This window comes from Apium graveolens, chromosome 7 (assembly GCF_009905375.1).
Source record: "Apium graveolens cultivar Ventura chromosome 7, ASM990537v1, whole genome shotgun sequence".
Classification (NCBI taxonomy): Eukaryota; Viridiplantae; Streptophyta; class Magnoliopsida; order Apiales; family Apiaceae; genus Apium; species Apium graveolens.
Window position 1 is genome coordinate 198,126,095 of NC_133653.1, and position 25,991 is coordinate 198,152,085.

Genomic DNA, 25,991 nt, shown 5'->3' on the forward strand with positions numbered 1-25,991 from the left:
TTTTCTCCTGTCATGTTCCTAGAACACCCACTGTCCATAATCCACATGATTGTTTCCTTTTGAACCTTACCCTGAAAACGCATATTTATTAAGAAGATTTTGGTACATAAATTTTCTTGGGTCCTAAAGGTTTAGGGGTAGAAACGGGATAAACAAATGAAACCTTAACAGTCTTAGTTTTCACTTTGACTGACTCCCTATCAGTGCTAGTCTCAAAAGATTGTCAGACTTAGAGATGGAAGGTACTACAGTCTTTTCCTGTGTGTGCTCATTACTCATGCTTGTCTTAGTGTCAGTGCAAATGCTAGCAGTTGCATGTAAAGCTTTAAAATACTCATACATGGTAACAAATGCACATGGCATACAACCAACTACGCCACATGGCTCATGAAAACTAGGAATATTAGGCATGGAAGACACACTAGAAGATGTAACAAATTCTACTTTAGCTTTAGTGCATGCATATGTAAGGTGTGCAGCGAAATTGTAATTATTGCATAACTTTCTAGATACAAATGAGGAAGATGCAAAACAAGATTTCTTATTCATCTATGGTGTCTGGTTTCTTAAGTGTGTCAGGTCCTTCCTTATCCACCTTGTTACCTAGGTCATCTTTGGGTTTTGCCTTACTAACTGGAACCTTTGGAGTCTTAGGGGATTCCTCTACCTTATCTTTCTCCCTATCCTCAGCAATCAATTCCTCATTGATTAGCAAACTTACTTCATCCAAAGGTTCTGAAACAACTCAGTGAACAACGGAGATACAATATTCTTAATAACATATGGTTCCTTTTCTGAGACAAACATGTAATCTCTGATGCACCCCTATGTTTCTCACCAGCTAACTTAGAATAGTCAAGCCCTATTGAAGTCTTAGATTTAAATATTTGACTATCTATTATCTCCTTCTGAGTCGAAGCTGCATTCTTAAACGCCTGTAACATCTTTTCTAAATCAGCAATTTGGGTTCTAAGAATGGCTTATATATCTGTGTTGCACTTAACCTTATTCTCTAGATATTCATTTTTTTACTTAATGTCATCTAAGCCAACAACAAGCAATTCTAGCTCTTCATTTCTAGAGGTTAACTCTCATTTTTAAGAACTAACTTGTCATTTTCAAGTTTATATGCAAGCATGCTTGTATGAACATTATACAATTCTAAAGTAAGTTCGTGCATAGTAGATTTGTATTTAGATCCAGACATATCAATAATGGTAAGTTCAGAAACCTGAGATAATTGTGGTGATTCCTCTGTCGAGTCTACCATAAGAGCTAGATTCACATACTATTCCTCTTCATCTGAATCAGTATTATCCCAGCTTTTTCCTTCAGCAATGCGCTCTTCCCTTTTCCTTAACCACATAAGCATTCAACTTTCATTTCAGCTTATCATTCTGCCTCTTCAGATCTTCATAAGCTTCTTTCTTTTCATAAGAATCTTTTCTCGTTGCTGCCTTAGGCTTTCTGTAATCAGATACAAAGTGACCCAACTCATTATAGTTATAACAGCTTTTCTTCCTCTTATCTACCCAGCTTGACTTGTAACGTCCTTGGGAGCTTAACCCTGACGAGTAGCTTCCCTTCTGAAATCTCCCAGATCAACCCCTTGATTTGTAGTTGGGTTTGTTTCTGAATTGAACATGACTAAATTTTGCAGCCATGTATACCATAGATTTATCTTCCAACTCTTCAAGTTCTTCTTGAGTATAGAACTCACTTTCATATTCTGGCTCACCATGAGCAATTTCAACTACAACAATTTCCTTGATTATTGAGGAGGGTGTAACCTTGACTTCTTTAGTTTCAGGTTCACGAGCAACAAGTGCAGTGGTTTTTGTAAGTGTCGTACTCTTACTATCAACAGAACCAGGGCCATAGATAATAGCTCTCTACTCTTGTTCCAATTCATAGGTTCTCAGCTTTCCATAAATCACATCCAGGGATATAGTGATAAAATTAGCTTTTTCCATGATGGATGTGTTCTTTTGTTCCAAGTGAACTGGTAAAGTCAGCATAAACTTTCTGTTAACTCTCGTATCGGATAAATTTCCCTCGTAGCTTCAATTCACTTAACATTCTTGCATATCTTTCAAAGAGTGAAGACAGTGTTTCTCCGGATTGAAGTTTAAACGCTACATACTGAGTCATCAGAATATCCATCATGTTTTCTTTGACTTCTTCTATGCCTTCCATCAATAGTTCAATGGTTTCCCATATATCTTTCGTACTATTACTTCCCAGAAGTTGATGACTCATATCATTGCCGGTCGATTCCACTATTATGAGTTGAATGCTTATGTCCAGATTCATTAACTCCTTGTCAGTCTCTGTATATTTAGACGGATCCATGGGAGTGGATGTGAAAGGAATTCTTACACCAGCTAGGGTAGTCGATGCAGAAACCACTTCCATCGGAACATATGGGCCATTCAGTAATATCCCAATATATAATGGATTCGAAACTTTCATAAATAACATCTTTTTCTTCCATAGGATATAATTATCTCTGTTAAATGGGGGAACCTTGATACTTCCAATTCATCGGTTGTTCATCATCTTGGCGGAATTTAAGATTCAAAAATTTTAAGAAATGAGAATTTTTGAAAATTAAAAAATTTCAAGAAATTTCAAGAACTTGTTTTTTTCCGGATCTTGATTTGTATGTCAATCAACAAGCTCTCATACCAATTGTTAGTCCCAAAGTATCGTAGAAGGCGGGTTGAATACTATACCTACAATCTTTTTCGATTCGTTCAAAGTTCTTCATTATATTAATCAAAATAGACACAAAGCAATTCGAGGAATATATTGTTTATTAATATAAACCTTGAGGTTGCTACAATCTAATCAATTAAATGATTAGCTACAATAAATATGACAACACAACATTATGTTTACAAGTTTAAATAAATACGACCTTCAATGGAGCTTCGTAAGAAATACAATTGGTTACTGCGGAAGATAACTGAATGAATTAAATTCATTTTGTTTCTTTTGTAGGCTTTCAAATTTTTTGGATATGTGGCACAATATTGTCCACAAAACCAAATTATTTGCTTCTTCTTCCAATGAAATAACCAACACCTTACTGGCGACAAGAGGGAATTAAATTGCTTTTCCTTTTTTGTTTACTTGCAACCACGTGAGAATTAACCTTGAGTTCTTTTCTTTTTACTTGCCACCACAAGAGAATTAGCTTGCCTTGAATTTTTTCTTTACTAGAGACTAAGGAGAAACCAATCCTCCTTGAGCTTACTTGCGACCACAAGGCAAGAAGTTGCCTTAACGAATTTTGAACTTAGTAGCGACCACAGTAGGACCTTTTGTCTTGGAATATTATTCTCTCTTGCGACCACTAGAAAGAAAATGCATCTCCCTGACTTGCGACCACCAGACTTGGCCATTTCTTCCTTTACTGTTGGTTATTCATTACTTCATTCACTAAACCCCTGATCTTGAATACTTCAAATTAAATCATTTCATTGACACTAAAAGTCCTTTGATATTTTATTCTTCATGGAGGTTTGAACATATTAATGAACTTCTTCCCATGACCTAGTTACGGACTTAGAGCATTAAATTCCATCTTTTGATTCTTTGTATATATCTAGTCTTCATATTCAGATATCATGTGCTTCACAGTTTAATATTATTTATCTGCTTCTATTTCATGTTGAGTTATATTTCCTCGGTTACATATTATGTTACATTATGCTTTACAAGGATAAATGCATGTTTGGAAGCAAAATTTTATATCCGTCAAAGTTTGAACCCCTGAATAGATTCTCAGGGGTAGGGCGCGCCCCATGTGTCTCTGGAAGGGGGGTGTAAGAAATTTTTTTGCGGAGGACGTTTGCGAAAAATATTGGTGAGAGATTTTATGGAATAAAAATTGAAGCACTTGTCATGAAGACTCGGAAGAAAATTTTACGACGAAGATTACTAACTAAAGCATTTTTCCACGGAAGAAAAAATTTATGCATATGGAGGAAATTTATTAGCAAAAAATGAAGCGAAGATATTGCGGATGATAAAGCTAGAATTATTCACGAAAGACCGAAGGAAACAGAAGAAGATTTTCCACTTTATTTTTTAACAAACTAGAAAATCGGGGGGGGGGGGTAGTTGTTATACCATAAAATCGTCACGGGTATTTTATCAGATCTTTAAGGAAATGGGTCGGATCACCGCCAAGAAAGAAGACGGGCGAGCTTCGGAGAACGCGTCTCTGGAGCCTAAGGTGTCCCCTATAGGGCTCACACTATATGGGGGTCTCTTACGACGACTACTGACGATGAGAAGTTATAACGATGATTGGTGAAGTTGTATATGAAGGTTTACGATGACCATCACGACGGGAGATTACAGCGACCATAATGAAGGAAGTGTGTGACGACCGCTACAAAGACTATACCACGACGACGAAGAACAAGTATTGATGAGGAGTCTATAAAGGATGATTTTAAGCCAAGGGAGAAAGAGTAAAATAATCAAGAAATAAAGAATGACCCAGGCTTCCGGGAAATATCCCCGGATCCTCCTAGGGGGAACCCCGTGCTATATGGTTGCACGGGGTGGCCGCTCCGCAACGCAAGTGAGACGACAAGGAAGAATTAGCGAGGAGGTTGCTCTCACAATTAAACTGGAAAGTAAATAAAGCAAAAGAATCACATAAGAGAAGAAGAGGAGCCCCGAGGGAGCTCTCTAAGCTTAGGACGCGCCCTAGGCATGGGAGAGAAATCCAAACCCTTCCTAGGACGCACCCAAAGAAGGAAAAGGGCCCTTCGGGAGCCCAACGTCCCGAAAAAACATAATGAAGGCGTCGTTCTGTAATCTTACGGGTTATCCCCGTAGGAGAATGGTCGTAAACATCTAGTGTGTGCTTTGGGAGTCTTGCCTTCGTATTTGGTGGGTTGTCCTCGACGGGAGAGTTTGGTATTATCTCGCACTTTGCACTTCTACGCTTGGGATCACTTGTCATATAGTTTGGTGGGTTATCCTCATCAGGGCGTAATTATGCGCTTTGATATATGGGGTAAGTCATGGCTATATATGCGGTTACGATCGACGGAAGTAGCAGTAGAGGATGGGGATATCCACCGGTCAGGGAGTTTCCTTGTTCGTGAAGTCCCGAAGTCGTAACCGACCCTTGGGCCTTTGTGACTAGGTCACATCATCGGGCACTCATAAAGAAAATCAATGTTCGAGTTATAATAGGAAGTTGGTTTGACAACTCCTATTGGGCCACGGAATGAGAAGCCAAGTCCATCTAGGTTTCTTGTTTTCCAGGAACTACGTAAAACTTGATCCTCTATAAAAGGAGGTACGTAGGCACATTATAAGGGATTAGAAGCGAGAGCTCTATATGCCACCACCAAACACCTTGTGACCTCAGCCCCTGATTCATCAGAATCACCACACTCTGACGACTTTCACGACGAAGAATCACCGTTGCATATCTTGATTCTGGCAGCAAAACTCAAATCTTTGTTAACCAAATTTCTCCGTTAATAGTTATAAATATAATGATCATAGATTTCTGGTTAATATTTTAATGTGATGTGCATTTATTTTTTAATCTGTTTTTTTTATCGTAGGTAACCCGCAGCCGCTACCCTTCGGGTGCGCACTGGGTAAACCCTACGGGCTCACGCAATAGCCTGCAAATCACGTGAATTAAGGTAAACCACATTTAATCTGTTTCTTGTATCTTCGCAAGAGCTTCTTATGTTTTGGGTTATTTTTTGTTAAGAATGAATTATATGAGGCAATAGGGATCTGAATTACTCGCATTGAAATTGTATGGAATGAAATCGTGTTAGAAATCGTTAGAGTTCATCTTTCACAAGAAAATTTTATTCATAATAAAGGCATATCAATCAGTACAACTGAAATATTTAAATTTTCTAGAAGACGTCGAAAATTGATATAGGCTGGATTGTTGGGCAAACCATTTAATTCATTTGTTGTTTCAAGAATATTTGTATTATTTGTATTATATATATTCAACAACTCAAAAATAAGATGGCTAATTGTGTACCTTATTTATGTGTTTTTTAACTTGATTAAATAGTCGGTTGGGAATTTGTTCTGGTGAGTTCCTTCGAAATTAATGAAATTTACTTTATTTTAAAAAAATAACAATTTTTAATTAGCTTTTTACCAAAGTAACACCACATGAGTTATTAGTTTAAACATATAATTACTATGAATAAATGATAAATTCTAACACAATTATGGTTAGGTCAGAGTCCTGTGATTTTAAGATGCAATATGGTACGACTCGTGTCATTTTATTATACTTTCTGATTTAGATGGAGTTAAAAAAAAGTAGTAATTTGAGCTATTATCGATTCAATTCAGTTTAGTCCGGTCTAGTTCAAGTTTTGTAAAAAAATCGTGTCCAATTTATTTACTTTCAAGTCAAATTTAAATATAAAATATTGTTCAAATCAATTTAGCTCGATTCGGAAAGAAAACGTGAAATTCGTGTTTAATTTTTTCCTAAATAATTACAAAATGAGCATAACAAGTGCCGAAATTAAATTTGTGGACCCACATATGAGTCCTCGTATTATTATAAAAAAGTTATCATTTAAAATCTTATTTAAAAAATATTTTGTAATAATCTTAAATTCCTCTAACATTTTTTCAGAACAAAGTTGAATGTTGACTCAGCGCTATTGGAAGTGGTCAAGATCTTATCCTTTATTGTACTAAGTCATGAGTTCAACCCTGACTCATTTAAAAAAAAATTAGAACAAATAAGGATATAAGTTGTATTTATAAAAAAAATATTTATGTACTACCCTGATCGGTCATTCTATTCACCAGCAAATTAATGACATCCAATTTTTTAAGATTCTACTAATATTTTCAAGACTTAATTGCACGAAAATGGCCTCAGTTATAATATTTTTACACAAAACTGGCTCACATTTAATAATAGGCACCCGCATGACCCTTTTTTATATTTTTTAACGCCCGATTGCATTCCGTCTGTTTCAACTAATGGACGTTAAATAAGAAGGGTAAACTTGGAAAAATTAATTTCCAACGGCTATTATCCAAGAATAGAGAGATGTATCTCTATATAAATACATACAAAACCTAAAATTAACACTCCCATCCTAAATAACCTACTCAGCCAAATACCATGGCATACAAATGCTTTTGTGGAGGTTGGGTTGTGGAGAGGACTGCTAGAACAGAGGCAAATGGGGGGCAAAAATTTCTTGTTTGTGTTCTTGGTAGTCGAGGTTGTGGGTTTTTCAGATGGGTTGATGGCTGCCAAAGATGTAGGGTGCTACAAGTTGAAGTGGAGAAGAGTAAATTGGAAGCTAAAAGATGGAAATTAGTCTGCCTTTTTTAGTGTTTATGTTTTTCTTTTTTGTTTGGAATGTACCAGCAGTTGAAGATGTCAAAGAAGAAATTTATATCTTGTAATAAAGTCTAATGTAATGGTTTATGTTTATTAATTAATTGTGTCCTTAGCCTATCACTACATGTTTATACCAACTAATGCAATATAAAAGTACCTTAACTGTAATATAAAGACATAAATGTGTTTGATTAGATATCATAAATCCAACATAAGACATTATTGGCAATACAATAGCCTGTCCTGATAACCAAAAACTAGTTGACAAAAGGAAGGCTTGAAGCCTTTAATACCATCTATTACATGCCCAACAAACTTAATGACAAACAAAAGAAATTAAAAGTTTAGCCATACCATATGCTAACTACCAGACCCAACCATAAAATAAGACAATCCTAAATATGTTCACCCACATTACTACTACACCACCATTCTTCTTGGACACAACATAAACCATAAAACATGACATTTATCTCTTTCTCTTTGGGGTGTTTTTCCTGGTTTGTTCTTGAAATGCAGAGGTTGAGCTTCCTTGGGTTCCATGAATCTGTCTGTCTTCATGTTGATGCATCATCTCAGGTATTCTTTGTTGGTATTGATCTGTTGATGGATTTGTAGAAGAATTTCCCCCTTGCACTATTTGTTTCTGTGAATTAATTGAATAAAAGCAAGTTAGCACAAATCATTATCTTAAGAACATAAACTGTAGTATACACATTTGTACCTTAACTGAACAAGTTCTTAAATTATGACCAGGTTTATTGCATGTTTTGCACACACAAGTTGACTTGGCTATATTAGGCATACTTCCTTCCTCAGCAGCCTTTTTAATTGCATCATTTTTCTGTACATTTTCAGTTGAATCAAAGTAAGTCTTGAAATTAAGTCTTTAAAATTGCAAGAAAATATTTCATGAATCTAAGTTTACCTTGGCAACACAAGTCCTAGCATTGTGACCCCTTGCTTTGCAATAATGACAATTCACAACTGTCCCAGCCTTGCTTAGTTTTGTGGCATCAGGAGAAATATCATTCTTTGTCACCCTTTTTTTCTTTGGCCTTCCTGCAGGGGTCTTAACATTTGGGGGTAAGGGCTTTGGTTCAGCACTTGTTTTCCAAAATTCAGGCCCCACAATGGGGTCCAGTGTGCAATTGTATAGCTGTTGAACAAATAAAATACTTAGTTTTTAATTGTATAGATGTTGAACAAATAAGAAGGAGTACTAATTATTTGTGAAAAATACATACCTTCATGTACTCTTCCTTGCTATAACAGTTGTTTATATGCATTTCCCAAGGTTCATTCTTAATAGCTATACATGCACAAGCATGATAGCATGAGATCCCAGTGAGATCCCATTTTCTGTAAGTGCATGTTCTGTTATGTAGGTCAACCACCAGTTCATGACCCCCATTTGTGCAAGTTATCAAATATTTGGTGCCTCCAGACCATGATACTGCACAATTCCCAGCATACTGAATTGCTCTACATATAAGCCATGACAGAAATATTAGAAAATGATAGTAATGTAAGGCTTAGACTAGTTCAGTAAAGAAGTACTTACTTTTCTAATTTCTTAAGGGCACTAGGATAAATGATTGTTTCTCTTGAACCCAACTTATCTCTCCTCACTTGGATTCTTTTCATCACAGCCTTGTGCAACTCTCTGAACATTGTTATGATAGGCAAGTCCCTGAACTTTCTTATAGAGCTATTAAACACCTCACAGTGATTGTTAACAAACATATCACTGTGAGCATGTGTTCTAAAAGCTACCTTGTCCACTGTGTTTTGGGCTTGGCCATTAACCACTCATAACACTTAACAGCAATCTATGAAAAAATAAATATATGTAAGATAAAGTTAAAGATAACTACCTAAACAAGTATAATGACATTTATACCTCCTTCATCTTATTCATATGTAAATTGAACTCCCAATCAGTGGTAGACCTTGCAGCCTTCCAAAGGAGTTGTCTTAATGCCACTCCTTTGAATTCTTTATGCGTATTTTGGTACAAATGCATAACATAAAATATGTGTTTAGCATTTGGTACCACCTCCTCCAGTGCATTTATAAGTCCCTGTATTATGCATAACAAATAATTACTATGTTGCATCGATGTACATAAAATTCATATTTTGAAATTGTGCAAAAATATTTACCTTCTGCCTATCAGAGATGAAGGTCCATTCTGCATCATTTTGAATCTTCAAGTCTTGGCTCAATAACTCCATGAACCACTTCCAGGATTCTGTAGTTTCAGATTCCACTACTGCCCATGCAATTGGGTACATGCCATTATTGGCATCTACCCCAACTGTTGCCAAGAGTTGCCCACCAAATGGTCCTTTAAGGTGACAACCATCTAGGCCAACTAATTTTCTGCAGAACTGAACAAAAGCCTTCTTCAATGGCCCCAAGCAAATTACATTCTCATAAACCTCCCACTTTGTTCACCTGGCTCTGGATCTTCACACAATATCTTAATAGTGCTTTCAGGCAAAACCCTCCTCACTTCATATGCATAATCCCATACCTGACCAAACTGTTCTTTGTGAGTGCCATTGATCTTTAACAGTGCTCTAGTCTTAGCCCTATAAACAGCATGCTTTGACACTTCCACTTTCAAGTCATTGAATATTTTTTTTATTAAAAGCCTTAACAGGCCAGTCAGGGTTCATCCTGATTTTCTTCTCATAATGCTCTGCAAGCCAAACTGAATTTATTTGTTTTTGTTTAAATGTAGGCATGCGAGTATGTTTTCTGACCAATGTTCTAATCTGAAAAGTAGGAGTCTTGTTAAATGGAGAAGCATAAACAGTCCATTTACAAGGTTTTTTGCACACATATTTTATCTTTCTTCCATAATTTTTGACAAGCTCAATTGGTCTTCTCTCCATGATTGCATGATTCCTTACAGCTTTTCTAAAAATCTGGGAACTTTTGAACAACATACCCAGCTCAAAGACAGGTCTCTCCATATCCACATATTCGTTGAATTCTGGAAAATTTGGCTCATCTTCATCTGTAGAATTAGGGGTCATCCTCTCATCATCACTCCCAGCATAGACACTCTCCTCATCTGTACCCACATTATCATCTTTAACAGGCTCTTCAGGGGTGTCATGATCTTCAAATACCATTTTATCAACATTTTTTTTCAAACACCAGATCATCATCACTCTCATCCTTATTAGAAGCATCTGAGTGCCAAGACTCATCATCACTGTCACTCACATTCAATTCATACTCATCACTATCCTCAGGATCTGAAAAATCTTTATAAATACCCTCTAATTCCCTTAACTGTTGTTCCTCATCTATTTCTTGTTGTGTAGATTGTCCAAAGGGATTGTCCATATTAATCTCTTCTTGGCTAGGAATAACATATAATGGCTCCAGATGTTGAGTTACAAATACCTCTACATACCTATTAGTCCTAGGTCTTTCCTTGTTAGATATCAATGTACACATTAACATTAGATCAGCATCTGTCTCTAACTCAAACAACCTATTCTCCATTGTTGTCTCTGGTATCTTATAGTATATTACATCATACCCAACCTTTGATCCACTTTCAACAAGCATAGATTTAATCTCTAATAGACTAATTGCATCACTATCACAAAAATCAACATACACAACAGAGCCACCATTATATCTCTTAGGGTTATCTAGCAGTTCACCATCATAGTTCAGTTTAATTGAGAAAAGATCATCATCTGACATTATATATCACCCAAAAATCAATCAATAAGTTAACATTACCATTTTATGCACAATCGAACACAACAAATAATTAGTACAAATTTTCGCTTATTCAAGAAATATACAATAACCAAATCAGTACAAAGAAGTAATTAACACACAATAAACCATATGACATTAACATTTTTTCTTCAAGAAACCCTAAACACCCAAATTTATGATCCCTAATAACTAAATAAGTTAACATTACCATTGTATGCACAATCGAACACTACAAATAATTAGTACAAATAATTAGTACTTAACATACAATAAACCCTAAACCCCCAAATTTATGATCCCTTACAACTGAATATGCATGCACAGAGGGATAATAGAAATTACAGGTATATTCTGGACAGTGGTACGGTTTGAAGACATCTTCATCTTCCTTATGCCTCAATCTCCACGCCATTTTGCTCCGATTGAAGTCCCAGTTACGGTTAGATTTAGGGTTCTTTGTGAGTGGGTTGGAGGGAATTGTGAGACTTTTTTTGAGGGAAATAAGATGATCGACTTGACAATAATGCACGGGTTATGTGTGTATCAATTGTGATTTTACTAATTTAGCCCTCTGCTTATTTTTAAAAATGATAATATGTAACGTTCGTTAGTTGAAACAGACGGAATGCAATCGGGCATTAAAAAATATAAATAAGGGCCATGCGGGTGCCTATTATTAAACGTGAACCAGTTTTGTGCAAAAATATTATAACCGAGGCCATCTTCGTGCAATTAAATCTAATGAAATACATGAGAATGCCTCACTTTGTATGCAGATGTTCTATTATATCATAAACAGATTGAAAAGAAAGAAGCAACTTAGCAACATACATACATTACTGTTGAGCGAGACTAATTAGTAATGGAGCACCAATTAAAATTTAAAAGTGAAAAGGGAGGAAGATTCATTGATCATCATATATACCCATGTAAATGTAACATAGATCTCCATAACCAAAGGATAAAAGGTCAACCAGCTTTGTGGAGTTGGTGCCACACTTATATCCATCATTCACATTCCTGACTGTAAAGCCATTGCTCCAATCCACATCCTAATTACTTTATTCCTTTAAAGCTCCACAGTAATCTCTTAGCTTAAACACTAGAATGTTACCCCATGTCCACTGCTCTTATCAATAAAATTCCCGAGATATCGAATCTCGAATTTTAATCCGACAAAAATTTGAATATTTAAATTAATACTTTTCATCAAATTAATCCGTACTTGAGAAAAATTAAAATTATGCTTGGATGAGATGTGTACAGAGTTTAAAATATTTTAAAATAAAAATATTAAAAAATGAGAAGAAAAAACTACACTGGATTTCCTTCCAATGTTTGGTTAAATAGAAATCATCGCGCGGCATTTTTATTATCTTGTACTCCCTCCGTCCACTTGAATTGTTAACATTTGAAATAATGTATTTGACACGCATTATTTTAAGGTTCTTCTTTAGTATAGTTGTATAACTTATTTTGAAAATTTTCTTTTTCTGAATAATAGTTTAAATATTTAATATTTATTCAGAAGAAAAAAATTTGAAAAATAATTTATATAACTATACTAAATAGGAGCCTTAAAATATGTGTCAAACACGGGGAGGTAGTATAACAAAAAGGATGTTGGAGACTTATGAATAGCATGAAGTCAAAAGGTGCTAATTATGAACGAACCACCATCAGTGATGTTCAAACAATATTCTGTGTATACAATTATTAGTGGTCTTAATTTTTTGAGTTGATAGCAAGGCACCCCTTTCTCTCTGTACACACCCACATTGATTTATAGGTCTAAATTTTCCAAATATACCAAGAAAATGAGTCTTAATCAGAATATTTAGAAAGTGCTTGTTATTTTTTTAGGTCTCCTTGGTTTCGTTTGACAAAACAGGTACTTAAAAAGTATACTTGCTTTCACAAAGTAATTGGAGAATGAGGTACATCCATGCACCTTCATTTTCTCTTAATATTTTATATGTTTCTATATTATAAGTGAAATTAAGCCAACAACAATTTGTTTATAAAACCAAATACTCCAGTAAAACAGTGGACAACTGACACTCTGACATCATATGTTTTGTGTATAAATAAGGAGGGATAGAGTGAAAGAAAATAATAGAGTAGCCCCAGTTGCCTCAATTCAGCAAAGAGACAGCATATCTACACGCTTCTTCTCTGCTGCATCATATATTTGTACCTAGCTATAGCTGCTCGTCTATTATATAAAATTATATTTAATATATAGTACCTGGTACTTGTGAGATTCGTTTTGCAATTATAAGAGGAGAGGAGTCTGCAGGAAAGAAGAGGTAGCTAGCTATGGAGATTGATACTAGTACAAGAAGTGAAATAAAAGAATCACATAATAATAGTAATAATGTATGTGATGAAGACATTACAGTTGATTGGAGAGGCAAACCCTCCAACCCTAACAAGCATGGTGGAATGAGAGCTGCTTCCTTTGTCCTTGGTAATCCTCTATCCCCCCCTCCCTCTCTATTTATACATGTAGATTCTGAATGATTGTTGCAGCATACTTACATTGATAATCAAATATATGCATGAACGTAAAGCCAAAATCTTCTTTTTGAATGAATTTCAACATGTTAAGGGGTTGTGTTTTTTATGATGTTGAATAATTTGAAATTATGATGAATTTGCAGGGTTACAAACATTTGAGATAATGGGAATAGCAGCAGTTGGGAACAACTTGATAACATATGTGATAAACGAGATGCACTACTCTTTGTCAAAATCTGCAAACATTGTGACAAACTTCGTTGGCACAATTTTCCTTCTGGCACTTGTTGGTGGCTACATCTCTGATTCTTATCTTGGCTGCTTTTGGACCGTCCTCATCTTTGGCTTTATTGAATTTTCTGTAAGTTACCCCCTCCCTCCTCAACTTGTCTATCTTATATCTTGCACTGCTACCTTTTTCTGTAGATAGCCCGGCCCCTACCGAGAAGAAAGTATGGTGAAGCTGAAGTCTTTCTATATATATTACATATAATTGTATAAATTGTATAATATCTTAGCATCACATGCAGCTGTAGGTGAATATTCCTAAACATGTTAATACAAAAGCTTTATTAATTAATCATGTGATTCGTCAGTATCCATTATCATATTTGATGTTTTGAACACATGCATGTGAAATTTCATAAAACTGAAATTTTCCTTGTTTGGGAGAGTTTGTCATTACCTATAATTACATCAACAGGCTCGATATAGCATGCATAAGAGCACGAACTATTGATTTAAAGTATCTAATGTACAGTAGAACTTCGATATATAAATATTTGATAAATGAATAATCTCGTAATATTTATAAAAAATGTTTTGGTCACAACGTCTTAGCAACAACATAATTAATTGTATACTCATTTGATTTGTGTTTAATATGTCTGCAGGGGTTCATATTGCTTTCGGTTCAAGCCCATCTTCCACAACTAAAGCCACCAAAATGCAACATGTTAACCGATGGAGACCAATGTGTAGAGGCAAAAGGCTTCAAGGCCTTAATATTCTTCATGGCCCTATACTTGGTTGCACTAGGGAGTGGGTGCGTGAAACCAAACATGATAGCTCATGGTGCTGATCAGTTCAATAAAAATGATTCAAAGCAATCCAAGAAACTCTCTAGCTACTTCAATGCTGCATACTTCGCGTTCTCTCTTGGTGAACTTGTCGCCTTGACGCTTCTAGTTTGGCTACAAACTCATTCCGGCATGGACATTGGATTCGGTGTTTCGGCAGCTGCCATGGCTTTGGGGTTGATCAGCTTGGTTTGTGGTACCATTTTTTACAAGAACAAGCCTCCTAGGGGAAGCATTATAACCCCCATTGCTCAAGTAAGTTGTAAACAAGTACTATTACACATTTCTACTATTTCATTCCATTTAAAACATGCAATGCATAAATTTACATAGTTCACATCATCTTGCTTTATAAAGATATCTAGAATAGATATGCTGTCTGCATCTTTGCGTTGATGTCTACCAAATGTGACATAACGAGATTACTTATTGTCTCTCTCTCATCTTCATGTATAATGCGATTATAGTGCTTAAACAAAATTAGCTTTACTTGAAAGAGAGATTATAATGACAGTGCATACTGTAAACACATTGGAATCAAATTCTTAATCTTAGTCTTAAATGCCTAAAAATTTATCGAACTTAAGACGTTTGTTTTATGGTTAATGAGTCCGGTTAACAGGAATTGAAACCTCAAATCTCATGTATTAGTTTTTGTATTAACAATCCAGTGAATGGAAATAAGAACTTCAATCCCATTAAATGGGGAAATCATTCCCTGCTTACCACTTGGAATACCGGATCATTCTCATTCTCATACCCCTAGTTTCAATTCTTTTTTCTCATTCCAACTAACGATCGGAACGCTCCCTTAATTTTACAAAGTCTTAAACGAGCTAGCGCTGCTTTTTCACTTGTATTTCCATAAAAGCCTTTGAACAAAATTTGATGATATATATCAGGTATTTGTGGCGGCAATAATGAAGAGAAAGAAAGAAAATGCAGGTGATCCACAAATGCTCCATGGAATGCAAGGCAAGATAGCAGATGCAAATGCTACTACAGCATATGATGTCGGCCATCCTCAGTACACAAATAGATTTCGGTAATATTCTACCCACACTTGATTTGGTCGGTGTTATTTACATCACCCTGTCTTTGATTTCCTGCTAATAGCCTTTCTTCATACTTTCTTTCTTTACGGGTCCTACCAAGGGTCCATCAGTCACCTGCCCCCAGAATATTGTAATCCAGGAACCAGAATTTCGAAATAGTTATATTGATAGTATATATATTATTTAATTATTTTTTTAATATTATTAAGTGAAGAAATCAGAATTCGAAAATAAAAAAATTCATTTAGTTTGTAAATCAGTCATTATTTTGGATAGCACCTACTGTGTCTGCTTTATCTAAATTGTTTTTATGGGTCGGCCACCGAGTGTAAAGCCTCTACCATTAACAACATTACCGGCTAGTTGACTTATATATTTGCTCTTAATTGATTAATATTTGTAGACTATATATTTATCCATATTATCAGGTGGAGATTTGTAGACTTTAGTTATATAATAATTACTGATATGGCAGTCGGTTTTTAATTACCATGTTATATGATTGTATTCTTATGATTTGTGCATGTATGATTCATCTAAATTTCAGGTTCTTGGACAAAGCTTGTATAAAAACAGGAGCAGAAAACAGCATGAATGAAAATGCATGGAGTTTATGCACAGTAAACCAAGTTGAACAAGTTAAGACACTAATTATAGTTGTCCCAATATTTGCATGCACCATTGTATTCAACACCATTTTAGCACAACTACAAACATTCTCAGTTCAACAAGGAAGTTCCATGGATACTCAACTCACTAAATCTTTCCACATTCCTCCTGCTTCTCTTCAAGCCATCCCTTACATTATCCTCATCTTTTTGGTCCCTCTCTACGACACATTTTTCGTCCCTTTTGCTAGAAAAATCACTGGTCATGAATCCGGAATAAGCCCCTTAAGGCGCATAGGGTTTGGCCTCTTTGTTGCAACTTTTTCAATGGTTGCAGCTGCGATAATGGAGAAAAAAAGAAGGGTTGCAGCAGTGGAGTCTAATGAAATAATCTCCATATTTTGGATAACTCCGCAGTATTTGATTTTCGGATTATCAGAAATGTTTACTGCAATTGGATTAATTGAGTTCTTCTACAAACAAAACATAAAAGGAATGCAATCTTTTTTAACTGCCATGACTTACTGTTCATACTCTTTTGGCTTTTACCTAAGCTCTGTTCTTGTTTCATTGGTAAATAAGATCACTTCTAATTCTTCGAGCCGCGGATGGATGGGAGAGAATGATTTGAATGATGATAGGTTGGATCTATTTTACTGGTTTCTAGCTGTGCTGAGCTTTCTCAACTTTGTGAATTATCTCTTCTGGGCTAGATGGTATAACGGGAGCATGCCATCTGTGATAGATACTAAACCAGAGTTTGATTCTAAGTCTGTCAAAGATAATTATGTTGGAGAAGAAATGGCTTGATTTTGTAAGTGTTGCTCATGCAAAATTATGTATAGAATATAAAAAGATAGAATAATACTCCTTTATGTAAATCAGACATGCAATGGCCAATCAAACTTTGTTTCTGCTAGAATCCCCCGTAGCCACTCATTAGTCCTTACTGATGCATGTAAAGTTATACACTGCTAGATTAGTTACTCTAATAATTTTATATATATTAATAAAACAAAATTAGTTACTCATCATCAAGGTATAAAACAAAAAATAAAAATAAAAAAGATCAAGAAATAAAATTATTGGAGTTTAATAAGAGGTAGTAGGTATTTTGAAAAAGAATTGATATTGTGTCGATCATATGCACGTGTGAGTAAATTAGGCCATTGGAAATTAAGACTACAAATGAACAGAGTTGTTTGTGAATAAAATTCGGGATCGGTTTATTTAATTAAATTTTGCTCGGCTCGCTTGAACATGAAAATGAGCTCAGATAAGTAATCGAGTTTTTTATCTGTTCGACTCGGACTCGGCTCGTTCGGCTCAGACTTGGCTAATAACAGTGTAATTAGTTGTTTTAAATAATATAACAGCCAGAGTATTGTATGTAATGTGCAACTTTGATTTTTACTACTTGGTTCACTAATCAATCTAATTTGGTCTCGGTACTTGCATTGATCTTTCTTGATTGTTGAATTGATTTTTTATATGTGTAATATAGTGAGTATTTTATGATGTTATTATCTCAACTATGTTGTGGCCTAAATTAGAATAAAGATAATTCTTAATAATATGTGCTATGTGTAATTTTGTGTACAATGTTACTTTTTCGGAGTTATTTTGATTCGGTATAGTTATCTGCATAATCTATTATCTATTATCTATTATCATTATATTATTAATAGCCCGACATGGATCAAATTTGAGATATTTTATTTTCACTTATTCTAGAGATAATTTATTACAACTAAGAATCCACGTCAAAGCCCCTCAAATACTTTTTTCCCAAACAGCTACTCTATAAAATTTTATACGCCTATATGGATTCCAAACCCCCCACTTTCTCTAATTCCGGTACCATATCAAACATCGATTCTATTTTTGTTTTGGGGTAATTATATCTTATTTTCGCAGTTTGTGCATACAACAACAAACCCATTTGTATATACAAATTATTTAGTTCTTATTTCACTATTTGCTTGATTACGAAAAAAAATAGTAAGAAGATGAATCACGAAGTAATAGATAATCTCTTTAATCTCTTCACATTTGCAAATCATGATCTCAATATTGTTGAAAATCGACTCGAGAAAGAGTTTCAAAAAGCATATCCCCAAAATGTAATTTATAAGCTCTCATTTCCTTTTAAATTTGTTCAATTGTTTGTTTTTTGTGTGTGTTTGTGTGATTATGCGTGCGTGCTTGTGTTGATGGCCTAGTCTTGTGTATATACCCAAATGAACCTGTATATCTGCGGCTTATTAAAAGTTGTCCACCATCTTTTTTGCCGATTGCAAAGAACCATCCCTTAAATTGTGTTTTAGGCCATCTGTAAGTTACCATGTTTTAAGAATGTTAAATTCATGTATCTCGTATGTTTACATCTATTCAAATTATTCATAGGTACAAATTAATTCACTCTTTTTGAGCTTTTATTATTATTAGACCAAGAACAACGAGGAGCTATTGCGGAAGATTCATGAATTAAACCAATGCAAAAATCTGCTAGAGTGAGTACCTTTTTTTAAAACCTTTATCCTTTTTGTGGTATAATCATTTTGCTAGCTACTGGATTGTAAACAATGCTAAACTCTCTTACTATAATCATCTCCTGCAGAATGTAGGCGTTGTTGGGCCTTACTATGATAAAATTTTGGCTGAATTTCAGCTCTCTGAATTATGAGACAATAAGTGGAGTTAATTTTTCTCATCCTTTTTTTGTACATATTTATATTTTATGTGTTTATAATTGAATTTATAAGAATTTGAAAACTAATCTCATAAATTTATCCTAACACCGGTAACAAAATCTCTCATTTTTCTTGAGTATAAATACACCCCTTCTCACAAATATTTCGTATTATCTCATATTATTATTTTCATACAGTCTTGTTACATATAAAGTTCAATCATCTTAATTTTTTCATCAGCTTACACTAACAAACATGCAAGCACCACTGCTGGTCAGGTCAATCGATGCAAAGGTAATTCTAATACATATATTTACGAAGAACGATTTTAGCGTGAGAATGAATTTATATATGTGACGACATTTAAATATTTTCTTTTATATTTATTGTGTTTTTTGTTATGTACATGCACAGCTGCTACATCATGAAATGGAGGAAAGCCACTCGTGATCAAGGAAGTGCCTCAGAATCTTGAAGTTCAAATCAAGATCCTCTCCACTTCTCTCTGTCACACTGATGTTTACTTCTGGGAGGCCAAAGTACGCTTAAATTTTCATCAGTTATGCCCTTTTTCACTAAGACTGCATACGTCAAGATTTTTCATGTGATTTTTTATACAATAAATCTTCATTCGATTATAATGCCTAATCGTTATTCGGTTATTCCAAGGACAGACCCCTGTTTTTCCTCGAATTCTTGGGCATGAAGCAGGTAGATATATTAATTATAACTCTTAAAGTTCCTGATAATTTGTCTTAAGATGATATTAATTGTCAATGATGTGTTTATATCGTTCTTCCTTGTGTAGGATTGTGGAGAGCGTTGGAGAGGGTGTGACAGATCTGGCATCAGCTTATCATGTCTTCACTGGAGAATGTAAAGAAGGTGCCTACTGAAAATCAGAGGGAAGCAATATGTGTGATCTCCTCAGGATCAACACTGACAGGGTGTTATGCTTAATGATGGAAAGTCGCGATTTTCAATCAATGGCAAGCCCATCCTACACTTTGTTAGAACAACCACCTTTAGTGAATACACTGCAATACATGTCGACTGTGTTTCCAAGATCAACTCCCCTGCGCATCTCGACAAAGTTTATGGCCTTAGCTTTAGAATTTCAATTGGTATGGATGTTGATCTAATTTTATAGAATATCTCAATTTTTTGAGCTACACGAAAGATACTATTTTTTTGTGTTATATAGGATTGGGTTCCACTCTGAATATTGTAAAATCTAAAAAGGGTTCTACAGTGGCTGTTTTTGGAATGGGAGCTCTAGGCCTTGCAGTAAGTTCTCGACCATTCATCCTATAGTTTCTCCTTGTTTTTCTGGTGTTTTATAATATATTTGTGTTCTTTTATTAGGTCGTGGAAGGAGCTAGAATTGCTGGGGCTTCTAGAATTATCGGTGTTGATCTGAACCCAAATAGATTTGAGTCTGGTAAGCTAGAAATTACATTGTGTAAGCTATCAATGAAACATGGATTATAGTAGTGGAGAAATGACTAATGAGATAACTTAATATTGAATTTACAGCAAAGAAGTTTGGTGTGACAGAGTTTGTGAACCCAAAAGACCACAACAAACCAGTTCAAGAGGTTTTTTACAGAACATTTTGCCTACCAATCCCTCCTAATTTAGTTTTACCTTACTTGTTTATTTAAATGTTTTTATCACTGTCATTGTGTAGGTGATATTTGAAATGACCAATGGAGGAGTCGACAGAAGTATCGAGTGCATGGGACATGTAGCTGTAGTCTCAAGCATAAACAGGATGATCCACCACATGTTATTTATTTTAGTAGATATTGTGGAAGAGCCACTATTATGCAAGCCTAGGACAAGGCCAACCATTAGTGTTTTGGTGTTTTACATAATTAGTAACTATATGGCTAATGTGCATCACAATCGCAACAATTTATGAACATCGCAAATGATGTTAAATATCAAAATTTTAAAAGTTATACTAGAATATGACCCGTGCCTTGCACGGGTTTTCATGCTAGTTTTGGAAATTATATTTTAACTCTTAAAATTTGATTTCTGAATAGGTTTTGGGGAGTTAGTTTTGATAATTCTTATTATTCTTTTCAGTTTTTAATAATTATCGGGAGTGATTGATGTGCTTAATAATATGTATTTAATGTGATGTAATTCTTTCCGTTTTAAAAAGATTTCAAACAAGTTTTGATGCTTCTATTTTGACTAGGGCTGAGCAAAACCGAACCGAAACCGAAAAACCGAACCGAACCATGTTAATTCGGTTCGGTTCAGTCCTAAAGTTTTCAGAAATTCGGTTTATTCGGTCCGGACCGAATAGACCGAAATAAAATTCGGTTCGGTTCGGTTCTTTTCACAAATATTTCGGTCCGGACCGAATAGACCGAATAAACCAAATCATAAATACTATAATTTTGTATTTTATATATTTTACATATATCTTAAAAATTATAATCAAAATTTTTAATTTGTAATTATATTTTTGGAGTATTAGAACTCTACATATCACATTACTTTAATTATATTTTAAAATTTACAATTTATGATTTAATTTTTAATGCAATTTTATTTTTGAAAAAAAATTCGGTCTATTCGGTCCAAAACCGGACCGAACCGAATTATTTCGGTTCGGTCCAGTCCATAATATAACTTCGGTCCGGTTCGGTCCAAGAAAAAATGACTATTCGGTTATTCGGTCTATTCGGTTCGGTCCGGTTTTGGACCGAACCGACCGAATGATCAGCCCTAATTTTGACCATGATTTGATATTAATTAAATAATGATTTTATTAGTTATTATTTTGCCTAAAATTTAGTTAATGCAGCCATTTTTGTTTTACACCCTTTTATTCTTAATTAAGAAACGGTTTTCAATTTTGTCATGATTATAAATTTAAGAATTTTAATGGTCATTAAGTTTTAAAATATAATGACATTAAAAATCTTTGCTCTTATTTATAGAATGATGTGTAATGTGAGATGACTTATTTGTGCTAATACGGGAGTGTCATATATGATAACTTTTTACCATTTATTGGATATTTATGAGTCGTTAATGGCTAATTGGGTCATATTATACGATTTTGTGTCTAAACAAAGTTTTCCTTTGGTTAGATCTTATTTTATTTTTAATATCGTATTATATGTACATTCATTTTTTCAAATAAATTATTATCAGATATAATTTTTTTTTATTTTTAATATATTTTTCTTGTTTCATTTATTTTTATTTTCAAGATAATTGGAAGAGGCTCTACTGTGTATCTTGTTTCAGACTTTATATCACAATAATCTAACGAGGGACCTTGAAGCAAAAAATAATTTAGTTTCAAATTTTTATGATACGAGGGATTCTTACAATTATCGGAAGACACTAGTTCTTATTAGTTTTATATAAAATGTAATATATAGAAGGCACACTTTTTCCTCCCTGAGTTGTTTTATAGAGTTTTACTCTTGCGAGGTTTTAACGGTGATTTTTTTTTTGGGTTATCTATTTCATACATTAAGGTTTTATTGTCTAAACGTCCGGAGGCAATTTGCGTGCCTTTTAACTTCAAAAGTGTGTAGATAATTTAGACTCTACGTGTAATTCCAGGTCTTTGTTCCCTCAAGGTGTTATTAAGCAGATGTGGATCACTGTTCTAGTGTCTACAATTTGGACTATCTGGATGTACATAAATAAGTGTCTTTTTCATAGCAGTTTCTTGAAAATTAATCAAGTATGCTTTCTGGTTCAGAGCAGAGCTTTAGAGTGGGGTATATCAAATGGAATAATTAGTCAGCAGAGAGCTAAATGGTGGAGTATTAATCCAGTTGGGGTTATCACAGCAAGTGAAAAAGATTTTTGATGGAATACAATCCATAATGATAAGTTTGAGATTGTTTCTTGCATTGATGGTAGTTTAAGGTGTGATTCTGGAGGAAAGTGGTTAGCCAGAATTGGAGGAGTTGTTCAGTCAATTAACGGGGAACTTTTACTTCAATTTGTTGGTCCTTCAACAGCAACTAAAGTCCTTGAAGTTGAGTATCTTGCATTGGATACTTTGCTTGAAATTTTGAAAGGCAGTTGTTGAAAGCAAATACAGATTCTAATTCTATCAGACAATGAGTTGTTGGTAAAGCAAACAGATGTGGATCCTATTCAGGAGAAGCTTTGGCATGGTAAATTTCTAACAGTGCAGCTAAAGTATATTAGGAGTGAATGGAATGCAGTGGGCAGATTCGAATGTAAGGAGGGGAACCCTTCTAAAGAAATTAGAGATAAGTGGTTCTTGAATTATTTTGCATGCATGCAAGTTCAAGATATAATATTCTAGTGGGGTTTTTATTTAAAGGGTGGGAGGTCAATAAAACAATTGTACAGTTTTTTGAGAGTTTTAGAGTAATTATTGTATATATGGTCATTATGATAACTTTGGCAAGTGGAAAAGCTTCAAGATTCTTCTTGGGAGTTCAAAAGTTTGCTTGGGGGGATGGATTGTGTGTTTGGGGGTCTGTGACAGCATTTAGGGGGACTCATTAGTAGTTATATAAATAGCAGTGTTATGTTTGCTGCTGTATTATTTTCAGTTTAGGCTCTTCATTTTCTTAAAACAAAGAGTTAGTCTGTTAGGTTTTCTCAGTTTTTCTTGATGGAAGGAGCAAACGTCAATGTGAATTCTAGGTGGCTAATGCCTAGCAATGGAGTTGTTAAGTGTAACGTGCACAGTTTCTATTCTCAGGAGGCTCTGCCTAATGGAAATAACACAGGAATATGGGTTGTGTTTAGAGATGGGGGTGGAGTCATTCTTCATATGACAGTTGGGTCTTTGGGCTTTGAGGATCAGTTGGAGAGTGAGTTGCATGCACTGTTGGAGGGGCTCAAGGAGGCTTTTTATAAGGGTTACAAGAGGGTGATTTTGGAGACGGATCATGTTGATGCCTACTGGGATTTATATAACTCTACGGTGGTGGGAGAGCAACCCCAGTATGCTCATGTATTATGTCAGCTGAATCATCGTAAGGCTGATAAGAATTATAAGTGTGAATTAAGGCTTGTGGATAGGGAGGCTAATGCTCTAGCTTCTTATCTCACTGAGTATGGAGCTCACCATTGAAAGCAAATGGTGATAATCGAGGAAGACTTTGGTAGGATTAAGGAGTTATGGTACTTGGATATGGGGCTGGGTAGTGTTGATTAGAGATTCAGAGCGGCGAGGCAAGGGGAGATTGAGTCGACATTGTTGCAAGAGGAAGTGGAGGATCCTGAGCATGTTAATGGAATAACTGATGGTGGTGAAGATGCTGAGGGGTTAAATAATATGGAAGTTGTTATTGGCCTTCTGGATGTGGTTGTTGGTGCTGCAGATGTGGGTAATGGAGTTGGAGGTGATGAGGTTGCTGGTGCTGCAGCTTAGGAGGAGGAAGCTGCCATGGAGCTTTAATCCTGGAAGATGAAGAGTTGCAGTAAATTGTTTGGGCCTTCTTTCAGTTTTTAGTTTAATTTTAGTATGGTTAAGTTAAATATTTTGTTTTGGGTATTATTATGATCTAGTTGGTTAAAGTTTAAGACTTGGATTTTGAAGCCCATTTTCATATTAGGCTTTTATGTAATGGTGGTTGGTTGTGCTTTGTCCCTTTATAATATATTGCTTTTCAAAAAAAAAGATGATGAACTTTGTGATTTGAAGATATACTCTTTTCTATTTGAAAATTTTATCAATAAAATTGTTTTATTCCTGACAAAAAAATATTAAGTTTTCATAAACACCATTAAATAACTATTAGGAATATGTTGTGTACTTGATGATAACTTGAACAAAACACTTAGTAGATATTATTAGTATAATTGTAGCTTTTAATGGATGATCATTTAAACATCCGTTGAAAGAGTAGCTTATGTAATAATAAGATTAGTAGCACATTTCTGCATGTTGTAATGACTTAGTGAACTAGATGTTGTAGAATGCATAAGTCATGTTGACTTTTAGGTTGATATGTAAGATAGGTTAGTTAATTGTAAATATCAAATGCCTTGTAATCTTGTATAAATAAAATAGAGTTAACTGTCAAGAAAACAGTCTCAATGGATGATTCACAAAGCTTCAACGGATGATCAACCAAAGCTTCAACGGATTATTCATATAGTCTCAATGGATGATCAGCCAAAGTTCTAATAGATGATCAACCACAGTCTCAACGGATGATTCAATAAAGCTTCAACGGATGTCAATTTAAAAGAGTAGTTGATAGTGACTTGACAGTCACATGCGTTGATTGTATGCAATTGGAATGTGGCAGCCTATTTGCAGGATTTAGAGAACAAAGAAGCATTTCCATTTCCATGCTAAACTGAATATTCTTTTTACAGCTGTTAAGTGAGGTTCTCTTGGATCTGCTTGAAATCTTGCAGAAAGATAGGTAGTATACATGATATTAGGTCTACTAGCAGTTAGATAGAGTAGAGAGCCAATAATACCTCTGTAATCAGTAATATCTACTGATTTACCAGTATCCTTGTCCAGTTTTGTTGCAGTGGCCATGGGAGTGGATGCACTTGAACAATCTTGCATTCCAAATTTCTTCAGCAAGTTTCTGGTGTACTTAGTTTGACAAATAAAAGTGCCTTCTTCATTCTGCTTGACTTGAAGGCCCAGAAAATAGCTAAGTTCCCCCATCATACTCATCTGATACCTTGACTGCATCAGTTTGGCAAACTTCTTGCAAAGTCTGTCATTTGTAGACCCAAAAATGATATCATCAACATAAATCTGGACCAGAAGTAAGTCCTTTCCATGGTTGAGGTACGACAGTGTTTTGTCTATAGATCCTCTGTTAAATCCACTTTCCAGAACAAACTGAGCTAAAGTCTCATACCATGCTCTAGGAGCTTGCTTAAGTCCATAAAGTGCTTTATCA

General features: G+C 34.8%; 2 protein-coding genes and 1 pseudogene across 2 annotated transcripts; 2 read left to right on the forward strand and 1 right to left on the reverse strand.

Annotated features, from left to right (window-relative positions):
- Positions 1 to 7,853: 7,853 nt before the first annotated feature.
- On the reverse strand, positions 7,854 to 10,530 carry LOC141674321 (uncharacterized). The gene is made up of 10 exons (XM_074481048.1): positions 10,344 to 10,530; positions 9,817 to 10,009; positions 9,550 to 9,769; positions 9,288 to 9,467; positions 9,161 to 9,216; positions 8,949 to 9,095; positions 8,632 to 8,869; positions 8,313 to 8,543; positions 8,109 to 8,228; positions 7,854 to 8,030 (listed from the first exon to the last, which is right to left on the reverse strand). Exons 1-10 carry the CDS (start codon positions 10,528 to 10,530, stop codon positions 7,854 to 7,856), a joined length of 1,749 nt encoding a protein of 582 aa, XP_074337149.1.
- Positions 10,531 to 13,229: 2,699 nt separating this feature from the next.
- LOC141670386 (protein NRT1/ PTR FAMILY 4.3) lies at positions 13,230 to 17,349 on the forward strand. The gene is made up of 5 exons (XM_074476203.1): positions 13,230 to 13,607; positions 13,801 to 14,018; positions 14,551 to 14,991; positions 15,639 to 15,781; positions 16,339 to 17,349. The coding sequence occupies exons 1-5, from the start codon at positions 13,457 to 13,459 to the stop codon at positions 17,207 to 17,209; spliced, it is 1,824 nt and encodes a 607-aa protein (XP_074332304.1). The 5' UTR covers positions 13,230 to 13,456; the 3' UTR covers positions 17,210 to 17,349.
- A 1,897-nt stretch (positions 17,350 to 19,246) lies between these two features.
- On the forward strand, positions 19,247 to 21,052 carry LOC141672409 (alcohol dehydrogenase 1-like; annotated as a pseudogene).
- The last annotated feature ends 4,939 nt before the right edge of the window (positions 21,053 to 25,991 follow it).

What these genes read in the sequence shown, in the direction of transcription:
- LOC141670386 (XM_074476203.1), top strand. Translation starts at nt 13,457, where the DNA reads ATGGAGATTGATACTAGTACAAGAAGTGAAATAAAAGAATCACATAAT. An exon ending in AGCTGCTTCCTTTGTCCTTG is followed by an intron (nt 13,608 to 13,800) that starts GTAATCCTCTAT and finishes ATGAATTTGCAG; the next exon opens with GGTTACAAACATTTGAGATA. An exon ending in CAGTACACAAATAGATTTCG is followed by an intron (nt 15,782 to 16,338) that starts GTAATATTCTAC and finishes TCTAAATTTCAG; the next exon opens with GTTCTTGGACAAAGCTTGTA.
- LOC141674321 (XM_074481048.1), bottom strand. Translation starts at nt 10,530, where the DNA reads ATGGTATTTGAAGATCATGACACCCCTGAAGAGCCTGTTAAAGATGAT. An exon ending in CCCAAAACACAGTGGACAAG is followed by an intron (nt 9,096 to 9,160) that starts GTAGCTTTTAGA and finishes GGTGTTTAATAG; the next exon opens with CTCTATAAGAAAGTTCAGGG. An exon ending in CTAGGACTTGTGTTGCCAAG is followed by an intron (nt 8,229 to 8,312) that starts GTAAACTTAGAT and finishes GAAAATGTACAG; the next exon opens with AAAAATGATGCAATTAAAAA.